General features: G+C 42.0%; 1 protein-coding gene and 1 pseudogene across 3 annotated transcripts in view; both read right to left on the reverse strand.

Annotated features, from left to right (window-relative positions):
• grin2ba (glutamate receptor, ionotropic, N-methyl D-aspartate 2B, genome duplicate a) overlaps positions 1 to 16,701 on the reverse strand; it is a 152,038-nt gene that overhangs the window by 130,007 nt on the left and 5,330 nt on the right. For all 3 annotated transcript variants that reach the window (XM_086055120.1, XM_086055119.1, XM_086055121.1), the window contains exons 2-3: positions 11,080 to 11,186; positions 8,040 to 8,147 (exon numbers count right to left, since the gene is read on the reverse strand). In XM_086055120.1, coding sequence (XP_085911246.1) covers positions 8,040 to 8,066 — 27 coding nt within the window. In that variant the 5' untranslated portion in view covers positions 8,067 to 8,147; positions 11,080 to 11,186. The remainder of the gene's footprint in view (positions 1 to 8,039; positions 8,148 to 11,079; positions 11,187 to 16,701) is intronic.
• LOC147134929 (uncharacterized) lies at positions 9,414 to 10,409 on the reverse strand (annotated as a pseudogene).

A 16,701-nucleotide genomic window follows, 5' to 3' on the forward strand; every position in this document is an offset into this window, starting at 1 on the left:
CTTGCTAAAACTCAAAACTCTTTCCAGATGGCCGCGGTGTTTCCACGCCACAGCGTCAGCACTAAGTTCTGTGTGGCTAACACATGACTCACTCACAGAAGTGAGAAAAAGTACGGGGGACTTTTTATCGTCATATGCTGTGCATAAATGCACACTTTGCAAGAACTAACACCTCACAGAGCAACAGAAGGACAACGTATCTTAATGTGCCCCTGGAGCTTTGCCTACTGCAGGCACCATATCAAGCATTTGGGCAGAAAATTCTCATGTAGTCAGAGGTCAACTTGCGCTGACGGCAATTACTGTAGAATTCAAGTGAGCCTAAAATGAAGATACTGCAGTCGCAGTGTCAAAACAGTTTGCAATAAATTCTTCCCATGATGTCGCGCACCTCTGGACACACCCGCGGCTCCAATGTTGGTGGTTTATGCATTGTGTAGTGTTCCGATGCTTTTTTTTTGTAAATAAATAAATATCTATTGATCGCCAAAGTCAATTATGTCAAATAATGGTGAATTCCAGTGGGTGGTGTTTTGCTACAACAATACAGGTGGAACATTGATGAGGCAATCTTAATGGTTGAACAAACATGCAGTTTTTGGGGTCTCCTGAAAAGTGACCATTGGCCAGCAATATAGTGCAGACGGCAAGAAGTATTTTCCCAAGTGAGTTTTAAAAAGCGTATTATACATGAGTACAAAGGAAAATCAGGTTTTGAAGGGCAAATGTGTGAGGGGGTCTAATACACAAGTGTGTGTTATACTCAAGAATTTATTGTAAATAGAATGTAAAGAAATGAAAATATTTTGCTTCAATTCAATGGAATATGTGCTACTGGTTCTGATGTATGCACCTTTTGGGGGGCAGGATCATTTAGCCATAAGGATATCTCCATGGAGACAGTTTCAGCTCCTCAGTAAGCTACTAGTTGTTCTTTGCAGACGATAAAGTATATATGCCTGTGTCAGATGATCTGTCTACATGTGTTGCTTCACATATCTATTGCTTAAAGGATTTGAACAACACAACAATGACATTCATTCGTCCGTCTATCGCATTTGCCATTATGTGTCAGCATTAAGCTAAAGGACTTTAAGGCAGAGATAATGGTTGTTTTAAATACACAATGTGTAACTCACTTTGTTTAGTTTGACAGTGTACTTCAAATGGCAGTGGAAATAAAAAGCTTGAAATCTCTTTTTGGAAGAATTGTTCACTATCTGCCAAACCGCAGATTGTTGTGAAGGGATTTGACTTCACTGCCACCATACTGCACTCGCATCTTAAATACGGATTCAGATAATTACATTTCTTGCAACCACTTGAAGAAATAAATTGGAGTAAATGATGCATAGCATTTTTTTTTTACTAGTCTTCGTTTTCCAAGCCTTTGTTATCCTTCAGATCTAGACCTCAAACATTAGATAGATTAGATTAAATATATTGGGAAATTCATCTTCACTGATTGCATACATTACAACATGGAGGACAAACAAACACTGATCACATGATCAAAATGTATTCATCAGATTTTACACTCAATGGCCAAAATATTTGGTACACATCTATCCCTTGTCCTCATTAGCTGGAGCCTATCCCAGCTGACAATGAGCAAACCCCTGAACTGGTCACTGGTCAATCACAGGACATATATACAGTGTTCCCTCACTTCTCGCAGGTCATGTGTCATCTTCCAAACCGCTTATCCTGTACAGGGTCGCGGGGAGGTGCTGGAGCCTATCCCAGCTGACAATGGGCGAAAGGCAGACTACACCCCGAACTGGTCGCCAACCAGTCGCAGGGCACACACACACACAGACACCGTCACTGAGCGGGAACCGATCCCACGCTGCCTGCACACAACTCAGGCGTGTGTACCACTACACTATCACACTTTTCGCAGGTGATTAGTGAATTTCCACAACGTAGAGGTTGACCTTTTTTTTCTTATTTATTCTTTTTAAGTTTATTTTTGAGGGGATTTACACTTCTATATTTAGCCATTACGAATGAGGATATCATAACCTAGGAATGAGGATGTCATAACAAACCAAAGACATATTTCACCACAACCTGAACCTATCCATGTTGTGCTTCATTCTTAGCTTTGGTCAGGATTTGTCAATTACCATCCGTAACCAATCATTAAATTGAATAACCGTGCAGCCAATTGAATTCTGTGTTCAGTATAGCGCATCCACCTGTACTGTAGATGTCCTAGAACAAAGCAAGTAGCACGGATGTTTTAAGGCTGACTGCCTCTCTCCCCACCATTGACTATTATGAGTCTATTAAAATGTGTTCAATGGAGCCTCTCAGTGACTCAACGCTATGTTTGTTATCACACAGTCCAATTAGAAAATACTCATGTTTTAACAATATAGTCATATAATGATAAAAAGAATAATTAGCATGCCCCGTTTTGGTTAAATCAACTTTGTTATAATAGCAAGCTCAGGGAGTGTTGTTCATCATTCTATAGTATAAGAATTTAAAACCGCTCGTGTAATTGTGCTCGCAGACAAAGAAACACACTGTTAGGGTGCCATCTAGATAGAACACCTGTGTAATCTACTAAGAGCCAATAATAGAACTCTATTTTTTAAAATGTGCTCTGAAAAGAGTGTTAATTGAGCTTTTATGGAATGTTTTGGGTGACCTTATTTAGCTATATCAAAGCGGTAATCTGCTGTCTGTGTCGTTTCCTTTGTGTTGTTTCCTCTACAAAAGTAAATTAGTTCATTTTGGTGCAGTTTCACAGACACAGAAAAGGCTCCCATTGTTTTGTCGGACAACATTTTGCAGATTTCACACTGTTCAAGAAACAACCTGATTTAGATTTTAAAAAGCATTTTCGCCATGGTGAGGGTCTTAAAACTGTAAAATCATCATGTTCAAATTGTCTGAAATGTAATGTCGATGTCAAGTGCGGCACAATTGACTGCGTGCATTATTTGAAACTAGCTTTCACAGTTGACAACACAGACACTTAAAACATTTCGATAAGTTCTGAAAACTTGTGATTTTCAAGAGTCAATATGGGATGCAAAGAGGAACAATGGATTGCTGCAAAGGCACGGTTGAACGGTTACGTGAGCGATGCATCCTCCACCCTCAACTGTGCTGCACAGTTTAATCAGTCAGACTTTGACCGAATCCATTATGGTTCTATCTCCTTTCTTCTTGTTTGCAACGACACAACATTTCACTGTTTGACTACATGTATGATTAAACTTAAGTGAGACCGTTACTTTTTCAAGTGGTTTAATTATGTCCTTCTCTCTGCGGCGGCGCTACCACATATCACAGGCTTTGACAGTTTGTGGACGAAGACCCGCAGGGAAGCATTAGCTTCCCGTTGTGAGTTCTTCACTTCAACTCCTAGTAGGTATTTTTCCTTCACGCAACCCAATCAATAACTTTTGTATTATGTCCTGGCGAAATCCCAGCGAGGTCTTGGGGAAGCTTCCAGAGTGAGCGAGGCCGAGTGAAGAGCAGAGGAGGCTGCGGAGTTTGCTCTATTTGGTTGAGGCCGCCCAAGCAAAGTGAGCATTAGCCATGACATTTGAACAGCAGCAGGGCCAGTGGTCGCTTTGTGGCGACCGGCTCGTCTCCTGCTCTCCTCGCACAACAGCGAGCACTCGGGGATGGATGAGGGTCAGTAACCATGCTTGACCGTTTCATCTTCACTACGTTACAAACAGCCTTCTCCTCTTCCCTGCGGTGCAGCGTATGATGCACCACCATCAAATTTGATGCCAGAGGGTAGATTGCGCCCCTCTTTCGAGAACACACTGATTTATTTGTCTAGCGCAGCTTTTATAATGGTGAAGAAAATGCTGCTTAGTGGAGCGGAGATGAAGAGAAATGCTTTAGAACAGTACTTAGTTGCACAAGCATTCATCAAACAGTGCATCCCAAATCCTTTGCTATGACGAATAATTTAATTTTCCAAAATTAAAAGCTGCATCTGATCAATCAAAGATGAGCATACTGCAGTTGAACAAGTTATATCGTGCAAAAGCAAACACTGGCTGTGTTGTTTGAATGACCTTTCCCACAGCAGGCATTTAGTCACACTAAACCAGTAAACCATAGGAGATCTATAGCTGGGCATGACCTATTTCCCGTCTGCATATTTAACCAGTCGGTCCGAGTCAGCCGAACGACATCGAGAACGGACTTAACCTGTGCCACGTCACACGCAGGTGCCGCACTCCGGACACGCGGCCAAGTAAGGAAGAAAAAAAATGTTGTGTACCTTGCGGTCCCACAGATGCAATGACATGTGCCCCGTATTGTTTTGGTATTCTGATGTTTATCCACCACCACTACTTGAGCCTGGTTGGCTATCACCAGTTTGTCAGTCTGGATCTGGAAGTCCAACAGGATCTTGGTCTGGTTGTTCTCAACCAACTTTGGAGGTGTCTGCCAAATGGATTCTGGGACCTCTGATGCATATTTGGCACAGATGTACACTATTCCTGCTACCTGGTTATGCCGCTCCATGTATGCCTTGCCAGCCAGCATTTTACACCCTGCTGGGATATGCTGCACCTTCTCTGGGGCTTCTTTGCACAGCCTACACCTGGAATCCTGTCTGATGTGGCCAACTCCGGCCTCTCCCCAAAGCAGCTGGATAGTCCAGCGGTTAAAACCACTGACTTTGGACACAGGGGAGCGGAGTTCGAATCCCGGTGAGAGCGAATGATAATATTCATTTGGGTCCTCCTTAGGCCAGGTAGGCAAGACCCTTCATGCTATGCGCCGATACCTGGGATGAGTGATACAAATAATGATTGCGTCATACCGGCTCGGACGTCACCCGGGTCAACGAGGTGTACGCCAGCTGTTGGGGAACCAGGACACACTGCTGAGAAATGGACTACTGGAAGAAGAGCAGAGCGGAAAACAAGGTACTGACGGAGCACTACTACAGTGGTAACCCCAGTGAAAGTGCAGGGAATGTGGGAGGCATAGATTCTTTGGAACCCCACCTCCACATGGAGCAAAAAAAACAACTGAGGGCTCAGTGTTTAAACATCAGCAATAGGAAGTTGCGACCACAGCTGGAGATGGATGAGGTGAATGTGCTGCAGTACAAAGATGCTACAAGCCAGGACACAAGGTCAATAGGGGGGTGGTTTCACCGTCACCTCCAAACATCGAGAGTGGGTTCCTCTTCCCACAACTAGAAGGAGCTCAACACAAGAGTGATTGATCTGAGAGAGAAGATCACTAAGTCCTGGGGGGACTCAACTGCCTCCTGCTTGCCAACGCTAAAGAAAGAATTGCCATATATATGGTATTATTATATATACTTGGAAAATCACTCGTTAATTAATCCATTCATAATGTTGACCCTTGAATTGACTAGCTGCCGGATCAACATGACAGGACCTGATGCTTCCTCCCCGCAGCATCCGAAGACATGCCAGGGAATGCCACCAAAGCGTATGCTGAAAACGCTACGCTCAGCTAAAGATTGACTCTGCGGGCTGTTTTCCATGTGACTTATGTTCCTGCTCATCTACTGGAGACAAGGATGAGTGAAACTCTATTGATCTGCCGTTTTGTAGCCCAATCAATGCCACGCACAAAGATCCCTTCCATGGTTGAAGGTCCAGCTCGAACATGTAATCTGACTGTCTAAATTCAATTAATATAGAGTGATAGTGTCACTTTATGATAAACAGGCACCAGATACTTAGTTACCCTCTATGATTGCACCGCCACATCTCACACGCACATTCAATTACAAGATAATTGAACACCAGTGTAGCCCAGATTGAGCAATATGATTGGAGTGCATTCCAGAGAAATGTGCCAGGCAGAGTTTGCTGTGCCTGAAAGTTTCTTTGAATAGTTCTTGATTTAATGAGATATGCCCACGCTGCTGCTATACTTCTTTTTTTTTTTTTTCCAAACGGTGACACAAGCGAAACAGCAGCACATGCACATCAGACGTTATTGTCTTTCTGACAAACGAACAAGTACACTGGGGCATCTTGTTCTCCCCTTCCCCTACAAACAACAGCTGAAACACGTCCATGTTGCTTTTTTCCCTCCATCCTTTTCCTCATATGAACTCCCAGGCTCTTAAATTAGCTTCAATTTAGACGGGCATGAGAGAAATGAAAGCATAAACAAGCTCTGTTTGCTTAAAAAATACCCCCAAAAAACAAATAAGCATATATGAAGTATGGTGTCTATTTAAAATTTCCCTCAAAATCAGCGCATTCAGCATTAGAAGGCCACGCTGGACTGAAGACAGTTTATCAAAAGATGACAAATACGCATACTAAATACTTAGCCCACGGTTGTCATTCCAAATAAAATTGAGTATCTAAGGTATATTATTCAAACTGGATATGAATGTTGACACATAATTTACTGTTAAGTGGATTCTGTAGAAAAATGTGTAGCGGGCTTAGTTAATGAAGGGAATGACATGATGAAGAGCCAAAACCCTGCTGCTGCTTCAGAACAGTTGAACATTTTCAAACAGCGCGCTAATGTGGCTACATTTTAACCATTTCTTTGGCACTCGCTTATGTTTGTTTCTTCTGAACCTGAAAAATGGAAAGAATTCTGGACTTCTATTTAGACAGAGGTCTTGCACAAAGGCAAATTGCTGAATTGTTGATATCCTTGTTTTACAAAAAGAAAAACTGAAATTGAATGACATTTTTGGTAAAATGACCCAGCTCTGAAAATTGGTATTATTGGTCTGTGCTCATTCATAGTAAATTGGTTACACAGTAACTAGATTACTCTACCTTTTACAAAAGTATTTTCATGATTAAGGCTTGTAAGTTTTATTAACCTACCAATTGAAAAGTTCTGATCATAGAATTGTTCCAGCCTCAGGATGTAAACCACATTAAGGTAACTCCGTAGGGTGACACTATTTGGCGAATGTGTAACCAGACGAGTCTAAATAGGCCTGCCTATAGGTCTAAAATCCCACCATTAGCGTCACTTTCTTCTTCCTAGGAGCGAGCATGACCGCTTATGCGATGCAACGGCGCAGTTAATTCATCTATATGGTAATGTTTCATGATGTAAGACGGTTGTAGGCGAGGTGCAACGTCAGCATTAGCCGATGGAGCTGTGTGACTTTCAGCTAATGACAGACGGCCGAAGCAGAGGCACTTCATTACCGCGCCGCACCGTCGTCCGCCTGCAGCCGGCCAAGGCAGACGATTAAGTAATAGGAGGAAGTGTGTTACGGCTGCCTTGTTGGTGTGCTGTAATGTGTGCAAACGCCGACAATTTACACCGCCACTTTAAAAAAAAAAAAAAAAAAAAAAAAGAGCATAACAAAAACTCCTTCTCCTCTGCAATGGCTCAATTTGCTGTACATTACAGCTGATTAATAGTGCATGGGGGGGACACTAGAGAGAAGCATGTGTTATAAAATAAATAAATAATTTAGAACAACAAGCTTTTTTGACAAAAGTGTAGTACCAACGAACGAGGGGATTAATATGTGAGAAAACGAAACAAAAGCGTGTGATAATGGCCGCTTTTGAGATCAATCTGCGCAATTTGGTCCAGGGTTGAAAAGAATTGCGTCTTATCTTCCCTCTTTCATACTCCACATGAATTACAGAACGCAAACAGACGGCGAAAGGCCACGCAACACACGCCAATGGGCGCACACTCAACAAATCCTTTAACTGCCTCATCAGTGGCTGAAGCGTCATGCAAACCGAGGGGATGGTCGATAGGTGCTGGATCAGGTGAAGTGGCATTGATCAAAGTGCACACTGCGCTCAAAACCCGGGATTAAAGCACTCGTCTGTAAATTCCACCTTGAACCTTGATCCTAACCCTTAAGCGCACGGCCAGATACGGCAGCAAGAAGGCTGTGGGACTTAGAACCATCCATCACTGAGCTTTACAGCAGTCACATGCGTAGGAGAGCTGCAGACGTGCAAACAAAGCGGCGAGATAAGACGCACTTGCTGGCATGCCGGGATGAGGCCGCAACACCTCGACTTAACGACAAGCTCCATGCAGCAGTTTTGTCTTACCTTGTGTTTTGCGGGCCAAACTCTCATCCCGTCGTCTCAGAAGTAGCATGATGGTGCAGCCTGGGCCTCCTCTCTCCCTCTCATAGCCTCAGACTGAGGGAGGCTGCACTACAATCAACACAAGAGAGGAGATGATTATTGATCACTGGCAACTATCTCAAAAGCTCCATACTCGGGGTGCTCATTATAACACAGATGCCGGACAAACAAAGATGGCTTCTACGCTCGGTAGAAAAATGCATTCTAATTAAGGCTGCCGCTGAACAATTAATCGAATTTGAATTGACACCACAATATACTCGATGTACAATAATCGCACTAGACATATTTTGCAGTGGCGTTAGCAGCAATTTCACTTTGTTGTTACGTTGTGCTATTTACACTTGCATTTGTTTTCTTCACCAAGATTGGCAATTTTGGTTTTCTCTTGTATGTGGAATACAGTGGTCACTAACATGGTGCCAAAGGGCAGCAGATAGGAGCATATACGTAGCCCATGGGCCTGTTCTAAAAATAGCTCATTAGTTATGAAACATTGTGAATTCTTTGGAATGTTGTCGAAGTGATCATTTGTAGGCTATATACTCGCAGAATGCAGTCTTATAGAATTATACAGTAGATACAGAAAAAGTCTTAGAAATTGATATTTATTCCTTTCGGCTTGTCCTGTTAAGTGTGTCAACCTTTTCCATCCAAGATCTCAGGTCATCCCTACACTACATCCGTCAGCTTCCTCTTAGGTCTTCCTCTGGCTCTCTTTCCCAGCATCTTCATACTCATCACCCTTCTACAGATATACTCACTATCTCTTCTCTGGGTGTGTCCAAACCATCCAAGTCATCTCTCTCTCTAACCTTTCCCTCAAAACCTACCTAACCTCGGCTGCCCCTGTGAGGAGCTCATTTCTAATTCCATCCATCCTGGTGACGCCTGAAAAAAAGTGTCAGCCTATTCATCATTATTGCAAAGAGGAAGAGGCTTAGAGCGGATCCCTGATGCAGTCCCACGTCCACCTTAAACTCCTGTCACACTTACGGCACACCTCACCACTCACCTCATCATACACGTCCTGTACTACTCGAACATCCAGTACTTCTTTGTCACTACAGACTTCCTTATGCAGTTCGTCTCTGGGTATCCCAAAATAGGCTTTCTTGAGATCGACAAAGACACAACGCAGATCCTTCTGACTTTTTCTTCAGCAACAGCCTCAAGGTCAATAATTCATCTGCAGTACTCTTTTTAGGCATGAAACCATACTGTAGTTCGCAAATACTCCCTTCCGTCTTGAGTCTAGCTTTGACTACTATCTCCCATTACTTTTTTGTGTGGCTCATCAACTTGATTCCTTGATAGATCCCACAACCCTGCACATCACCGTACACTTTTACTCCGTTCCTCAGGCATCTTCTCACCTTCTAGAATTCCATTAAACAATCTGGTCAAGAACGCCACAGCCACACCTCCTAGATGCGTCCATACCTCCACAGGTGTGTCACCAGGACCAACTGCCTTTCCATTTTTCATCCTTTTTAGTGCCTTTCTAACTTCTTCCTTAGCAATCATTGTTACTTCCTGATCCTGATCCTCTTCCTTCTCTCACATTTTCCTCATTCATCAACTCCTCAAAGTGATCTTTCCATCTGTCCAGCACACTACTGGCACCAGTTAACACATTTCCATCTCTACCCTTAATCACCTTAACCTGCTGCACCTCCTTTCCATCTCTATCTCTTTGTCTGGCCAACCTGGAACGATTTTTCTCACCTTCTTTACTGTCTAACTTAGTAAAGGTTACATGTCAACAAATGCTTCTTTTTTGGCCTTTCTCACTTCTGCATTTGCTCTATGTCGCATCTCCTTGCATTCTTGTCTCCTTTACTGAGTTCTCTCGATCTCCCAATTCTTCTTAGAGAACCTCTTCCTTTGTATGGTTTGCTGCACTTTCTGGTTCTTATTTTCCCCTTTTCTCCCAGAAGACATTCCAAGTACTTTCCTGCCTCTCTCTCGGGTCACCGTGGCTATAGTGGTCCAGTCTTCAGGAAGGTCCTTCTGCCCACGAGAGCCTGTCTCACATCTTCTTTGAAAGGCTCTTCCTTCAGCAACTTCCACCACAGTGTTCTCTGCTCCGCCTTTTTCTTTTTAGTCTCCCTCACCCCCAACAGTTATTTTACAGACTACCATCCTATGCTGTCTAGCTACACTGCACCAACTACTGCCTTACAGTCAGAAACCTCCTTTAGATGACATCATCTGCACGAGATGCAATACAAGCTTCACTACCGCCATTTCCTTCATTTTAGCAAAGACCAACACCATCTGCCCCTCCATGCTGCTTTGCTGGATATCAAATTTACCCTTCACCAACATGACTATTACAATCTGCACCAATCCAGAGTCTCTCTCCACCTGGAATGATCAGAACTACTTCTTCATACAGTACCTCTTTCCAGAATTTCTCATTCTATTCTAGTTCACATTCTACTGTACCTGTAAAGCATAGCCACTAATTACATTAAACATCACACCTTCAATTTCAAGTATCAGATTTTTGTTGGATTGTGTAGGAGTGCCTAACATTGTGACCAGTGAATACATATTGTGACCAGTATTTGTTTTTCGTATCTATCATCAAGAGGCAATTAACTTAACTAGTATTCAATCAGAGGTGTTACTTGTTTTGTTGTGTCTCTGATTATGAATGACTATGTGAAGAAGGAATCGTTTCAATGAAGAAGCACGTCTCATAAACTTGAATGATATCATCAGTCAACATCATCAGCCAATTAATAGAAATATTACTTTAATTAACTCACAGGAGGATAAAACATAACATTTGGAGGAGTAAATCAAGTTTTTGTTTTCCAACAACAGAGCTTTATCACCATGTGCTCATGCCTTCTTGATTAATCAAATGACACCTCTCCAACTCCTTGGTTTTAATTTAGTAAAATATATTGCCAGAATGAAAAGGTGAAGAAGTTGCTAGGTAACTTTTTAGAGTCCATTTGGACGGACTGACATAGCTTGGAGAACTCACAGCAATTTAAAGGGGAAAAGCAGCAATTTCAAGGTAAATGTACTCCACGGGAGCAGCAGCTTTTCTCTTCTCCTCTTCGGCCCACCGAGCTGACGTCTGCCAGTCTGCTGTTTTAAAAGGGGAACAAGGAGGACAGAGGGTTACAAGGGGGTCACAGACGCTTTCAAGAGCCTTTAGTGCCCAGTGCAACATTTGACCTGCTGCCTTAAGATTGATTCACTTAGGAAGAGCTAAAAAAAACACAAGTCAATTTGATTATTTGAAAACAGTTCCCCATTGTGTTATGTAGTTGAAAATAAAATGGAAAAACACAGTGAAGGCCACTTCTAGACAAAAAAAAAAGGCAACATTCAGCCTTAAATCTGTTTAACTGCGTATCCCTGTAGTAAACTGTGTGTGTCTGTGTGTCTGTGTATGTGTAAGATTGGCAAAGACAAAAACTGCTGAGTTGACTCAAAAAGGAAAACCAGCCCAATCGGGTAAATAATACATTTACTCCAGATGTACAGTAGCGTTAAATTGTCTCCACTTTCATTGGCAACAACCCCCAACGCTACACTAATAAGTGGCTTCTATCAAATCTGCTTATGCAAAGCTCATATGAAAACATCATATATCTGAGAATGCCGTACTCCAATAAGAGCTGCCAAGAGAGCTTGAACATGCATTCTACAAGTCTGTGGAAGTCTACCAGGGGAATCTTTCCTAATTTACAAGTGAAGGAAATTGCTTTTTGATGCTACGGTCAGACCAAATGCAAACTGAAATACTCTCGCCGCAGGTCAAGTAGGTGCAAATCCAGGTGCTGGGTGGCACGATTGACGCCTGGGACGTGACAGGAATTGGGGCGAGCACATTCGCTGGGGTTGGTAAATTTGGACTGAAAGACACATTGTGTCGCAGCAGCCAATCGGTGTCGAGAATGTAGACTGAACACCTCGTAGTGAAAATATGCATATAATTGATGGCCATTATAAAAGCATTGAATGAAAAAAATGTATGTTTAAAACCTCCGCTAAATCTTTTCCATGGAAAGAGGCGATTGGCTTCTAAAAGTAAATATTATATATATAAAAAGTTTGTAAAAACATTGAAAAAGAATTAGCATATGTGAATCCACAGTGTGATTTTTTTCCACAAAAGGGGGGGGGGGTGCTCCTGAAAAAGTCTTATTTTTAAACGTAAAAAAATATGTGAATCCACGGGTGCCGAACTGAGAGTATGTGGGAGTGCAGTCTATTTACTACATTACACGCATGACACACACATACAACACACACATGGCATCCTGTGCAGATAGTGTGGAGAAACAATGGATAATAAGTAAAAAATAAAATAATCATTGCTGTCTGTGGACACCGGGAGCTTGTACAACATAGCCAGAATCGAATACCAGGACCGAGTGAAAAACTAGCAGGCTTGGAGAAAGGCGACCGAAGAAGCTAGCGTATCCGCTAAACGTATATACCAGCGGTTGAACTGTGAACAAAGATAGCAATAGCATTAGTCAAAGTTTTAGCGTAAAAGCTTAATCACCTTGAAGAATAGACCTCAGAATTGTTTTTCAATGCATATACCTTTTGCAACCTATTGTAAGGTTGGCAGCAAACATGTTTGTATTGAGTTTTTTGCGCTAGCTAAAACCAGACCAAACACAAAGGTTTAATCGAGGCAAATTCACTCTTCGTGTTTGACCTTTTTTATCCAAAAGGGTTCTTTTTTTACGTATTTCTCTCGTGGGTGTGTCCCTTACAACTGAAGAAGCCTTTTAGTTTAAATGTGTTAAATGTCCCGTTTAACGTGGATGAATGCAGTTGTCCGATGTGACAACTGAAGCTGATTCTCACCTGCACAGACTGCTTAGGCTGCATCCTCGGAAGGGTGCAGCCTCTGAATTGGGGAAACGGACCGTCTTAGGCTTTGGCGAGACATTTGGAGCTATTCTTCATCCTGACCATTCAAATGACTGACTCCACCAAGGCTTTAATTCATCACCTGCCAACTCATTGGGTGTATGGCTACAACCTATAATCTTAATAAAGGAGACTCACCAATCAGTATGACCCAGCATTTATCTGGATAAATTGAACTAAATGGGATTTATTTTTATTGTGACTAAAGGCACCATCCAGACCAGATAAAACTACAGTAGAGCTTCTTTTTTTTTAGTTTCCAATCGCAAAACAGTTTTTTTCCCCCTCATATCACCAAAGAAACTGCCTTCCTTTCAAAAAAATCCTATCAATCAAAAAGAATAATGACATGCCTTTTTTTAGTGTCGACAATGATGCAATTTTGTGAAGATAATTCTGGATGGTTACCTCTGATTGTTTATTATTTCCTTAAAGCGGAAATCAGCCCAAACATATTTTTTTCACGGATATGTTCCCAGCAGGCCCACTAGTTGAAACAAGGCATTCTGATTAATATTGTGTTTGTGGAATATGAGTTAAGTAGCAAAATCCACCCCTTTTCAGCCATCTCAGGGGGCGGCCATTTTGTCACTTCTGTCGACTGAATATGACATCACAACTGCTCAGGTAACGACTAATCAGATTCAGGAAACAGGTGAGCCGTGATTGGTCGTTACCTGTGCCCTTAGCAGTTGTGATGTCATTTTCAGTCGACAGAAGTGACAAAATGGCCGCCCCCAGACATGGCTAAAAACCGGTGGATTAACTCTTGTTCCACAAACGCAATATTTATCAGAATGCCGTCTTTGAACTAGTGGGCTTGTATAGAACATATTCTTGAAAAAAATACCTTTGGGTTGACTTCCGCTTTAACTATACCCGCATGCCAAATATGGAATTGTGTTCCTAACAAAAGGCTCCTCAAGTCTGGCTTTATGACTTTGTCTATATCTCCACAAGTTGACGTCATCCTATCAGTTATCTTGAGTTGGAGTGTTTGACAGTCAGCAGTTTCTTGTGCAGGCTGCACAGCTTCATTTTCTTATCTCTGTGAAAGTTCTTTCTCTTTGATCCTCCACAATGTGGTCGAAAATTACACACGATTAGCTCGAATTGAAAGCAGAAAGACAGCAAGAGCATATCGATGGTACAACCACCGCACACATACACGTCACATCTATGGAAAGGTATGCCGATAAATGAAACCTCTTGTCAAGAAAAATCGATTTGGGGGTTCGACAAATCGACACAGGATAAACCAGATTGATAAGATTGCACTTAAAAACCACATTTGGAGGTCAGATGCGTTGAACCTTGGAATAAGTCCAAATGTTATCTCAACTGAGCAAAGTGAACACTCATCTTCATTTTGCCAAACTGCGCCACACAATCTCAAAAGCTGTCAGAGCGGGAGAGTTCATCCCATACTTTGGGTGAAGAAATTATTCATTTGCATATGTCAATGAATAATAAACACATGGCTGCAGGGTAACAGATTGTTCTTTTCATATTTAATAGATCGATGGGCCACACATAACCAGTGTGGCGCGTCACACAAACAACAACGCAAGTACACGACATGAGCTAAAAACATGAAAGAAGACTAACGCGGCTCACTTAAAACGTCCAGGCTTTTTTGTCTCATAAAACGCCACAAAGGAGCTTAAATGTTGCATTTATGCTCACTCCGAGTACACGCATCTTTTCTCACGGACAAGTGTCTGCATCGATACGTGTCTTTTAATCAGCTCTGATGAATTATTGAGCAGCCTTTTTATATTAGATTATGACCTATATTCTGGCTGCTTGAAGAGAGTGTGCCAATAAAATCCAGATTTAGTTTTTAAGTTGGCTCCTTGTCCCACATAAGCTTTAATCACCGAGCAAGGCACACACACACATATCGAAGACGTTCCATGTAGCTCTGCAGATGTAATCATTCATTTAAGACGACAAGTTCTTCTCGGGTTTTTTTCACGCTGCCCCGCATAGCCAAGTGCTCAATTTGTGCTGGTTTAATTAAGGCTGATCTAGTACTCAGACCCCGACATGTGATACGTCTCATAGGAAGAACACGGGAAGGAAAAGGAAGCAGCAAGAGATTAGTATTCTCCTGCTGTCTCACCTCTTGGCCTGGTTATCAACGAAGATCATGTCTAAGAAGGCTCTTCAGGCATACTTCTTTTCCACATAACCTTCTCGAGCAATAATCAAACACTAAACAGAGCCAGGGGTATTCATCATGAAATGCTGTTTTTCTACAACAACAAAACACATTGGTATTTAACAATAACAAAGAAACGCAATGTTCTACCGACACATAATAGCATCACCATCTCTAACTATGTTGAACAAAGTGAAAGAAAATATATAACAGTCCAAATCTCAGTTGTATAAAACTGGAATTTTGGGCTTCAGCAGATTATCAAGGTACTTATATAATATGGAACATGTTATTTCTAAAGTAAATATGCCAATTTCAAGTGAATTTCTTTGTTTGCATTTCCATCAATTTATCATTTGGTCCTTTTCTGAGAGACGCCAAAGATCAACACATTAACACCAATGTCATATCCAGCAATAAAATTTGCACTATTCAAATTATGACCAAGGCAATAAACCACAGGCGAAGCATTTCTTATGCATGACAAGAATCCAAAAGGCAATCAATTGTGCCCAGTTCGGCAACACAAACGCCCTCTCAATTAAAAAGGAAGTGATGCTTAACTTATAGCCAACATTCCGACAATTTTTCAACCAGACACTCTCAGCTGAAGGACTGCGGCATCTCCTGCAAAGAACTCGTCAAATCCACCGTATGTGATGTAAGTGTACATTGACAACAGCACTCGAAAAATTCAGAAGTTTCTGTTTTTGTGTTTTGGAAGAGCCTTACATACAGATGATGTTCAATCACAGAATGTTGTCTGAAATTGAAACTGTTGTCATTTGCATGCCAGGCCAGTAGATGGCAATGTCTCACTGATAGGCGACACTAATTGCTTTTCTGCCAATCCCGGGTCTTTTCCATTTCATACATAGCAGTTTAGTATGCGTTGTCTGTAAATTGTGATGGCTCCTACATGAACGTCTTCTTTTATTTTCTGTTAATACCGAAACCACAATGGAGTCCTATTAAAAAGCAAACACTTTCAGCGTTATCAAGCTTCAAAATGCCACTGTCATCTAAATCAGCAGCCAAAAATGTTTTTCTATTTTCCATTTCAAATTCCAGAAAAATAGTTAGTTAAAATAGTAAACCACATCACAACGTCTTCGCATTCTCTGGATCATTGCACTTGAAAGGCCGCGTTGAGCCACGCGTCACAGTGGCACAGTGGAGTTCACACTCCAACCGTCCATTTTGCATCATGGCAGCTGTGACACCGTCAATAATTTGCTTCTCAATAATCCGGCCTTAGATCGCCTCCAACGGTCACGTGCGCCTCCACAATTGTGCACAATCGGCAATGATCCCACATTATGAGTGCAGGTCCCAGGTGAATTTCCCAGGTGAAGTCATAACCTTGACTGCAGACAAACACGCACACGCGCACGCGCACAGTATAAATCCTAACCGATGTCAACGACAGCAGAGTTAATCAGAGAAAAGGGGTCAATCACGGCTGAACCTTTGATGGATGTTCGATGTTCTGAATGTGGGTGTGTGAGTGAGAGCGGGTGTGTGTCTGTCAGAGTAAGGATGGGT

Source organism: Filicampus tigris, chromosome 16 (genome assembly GCF_054856515.1).
Source record: "Filicampus tigris isolate MCC_2025a chromosome 16, RoL_Ftig_1.0, whole genome shotgun sequence".
NCBI classification, from domain to species: Eukaryota; Metazoa; Chordata; class Actinopteri; order Syngnathiformes; family Syngnathidae; genus Filicampus; species Filicampus tigris.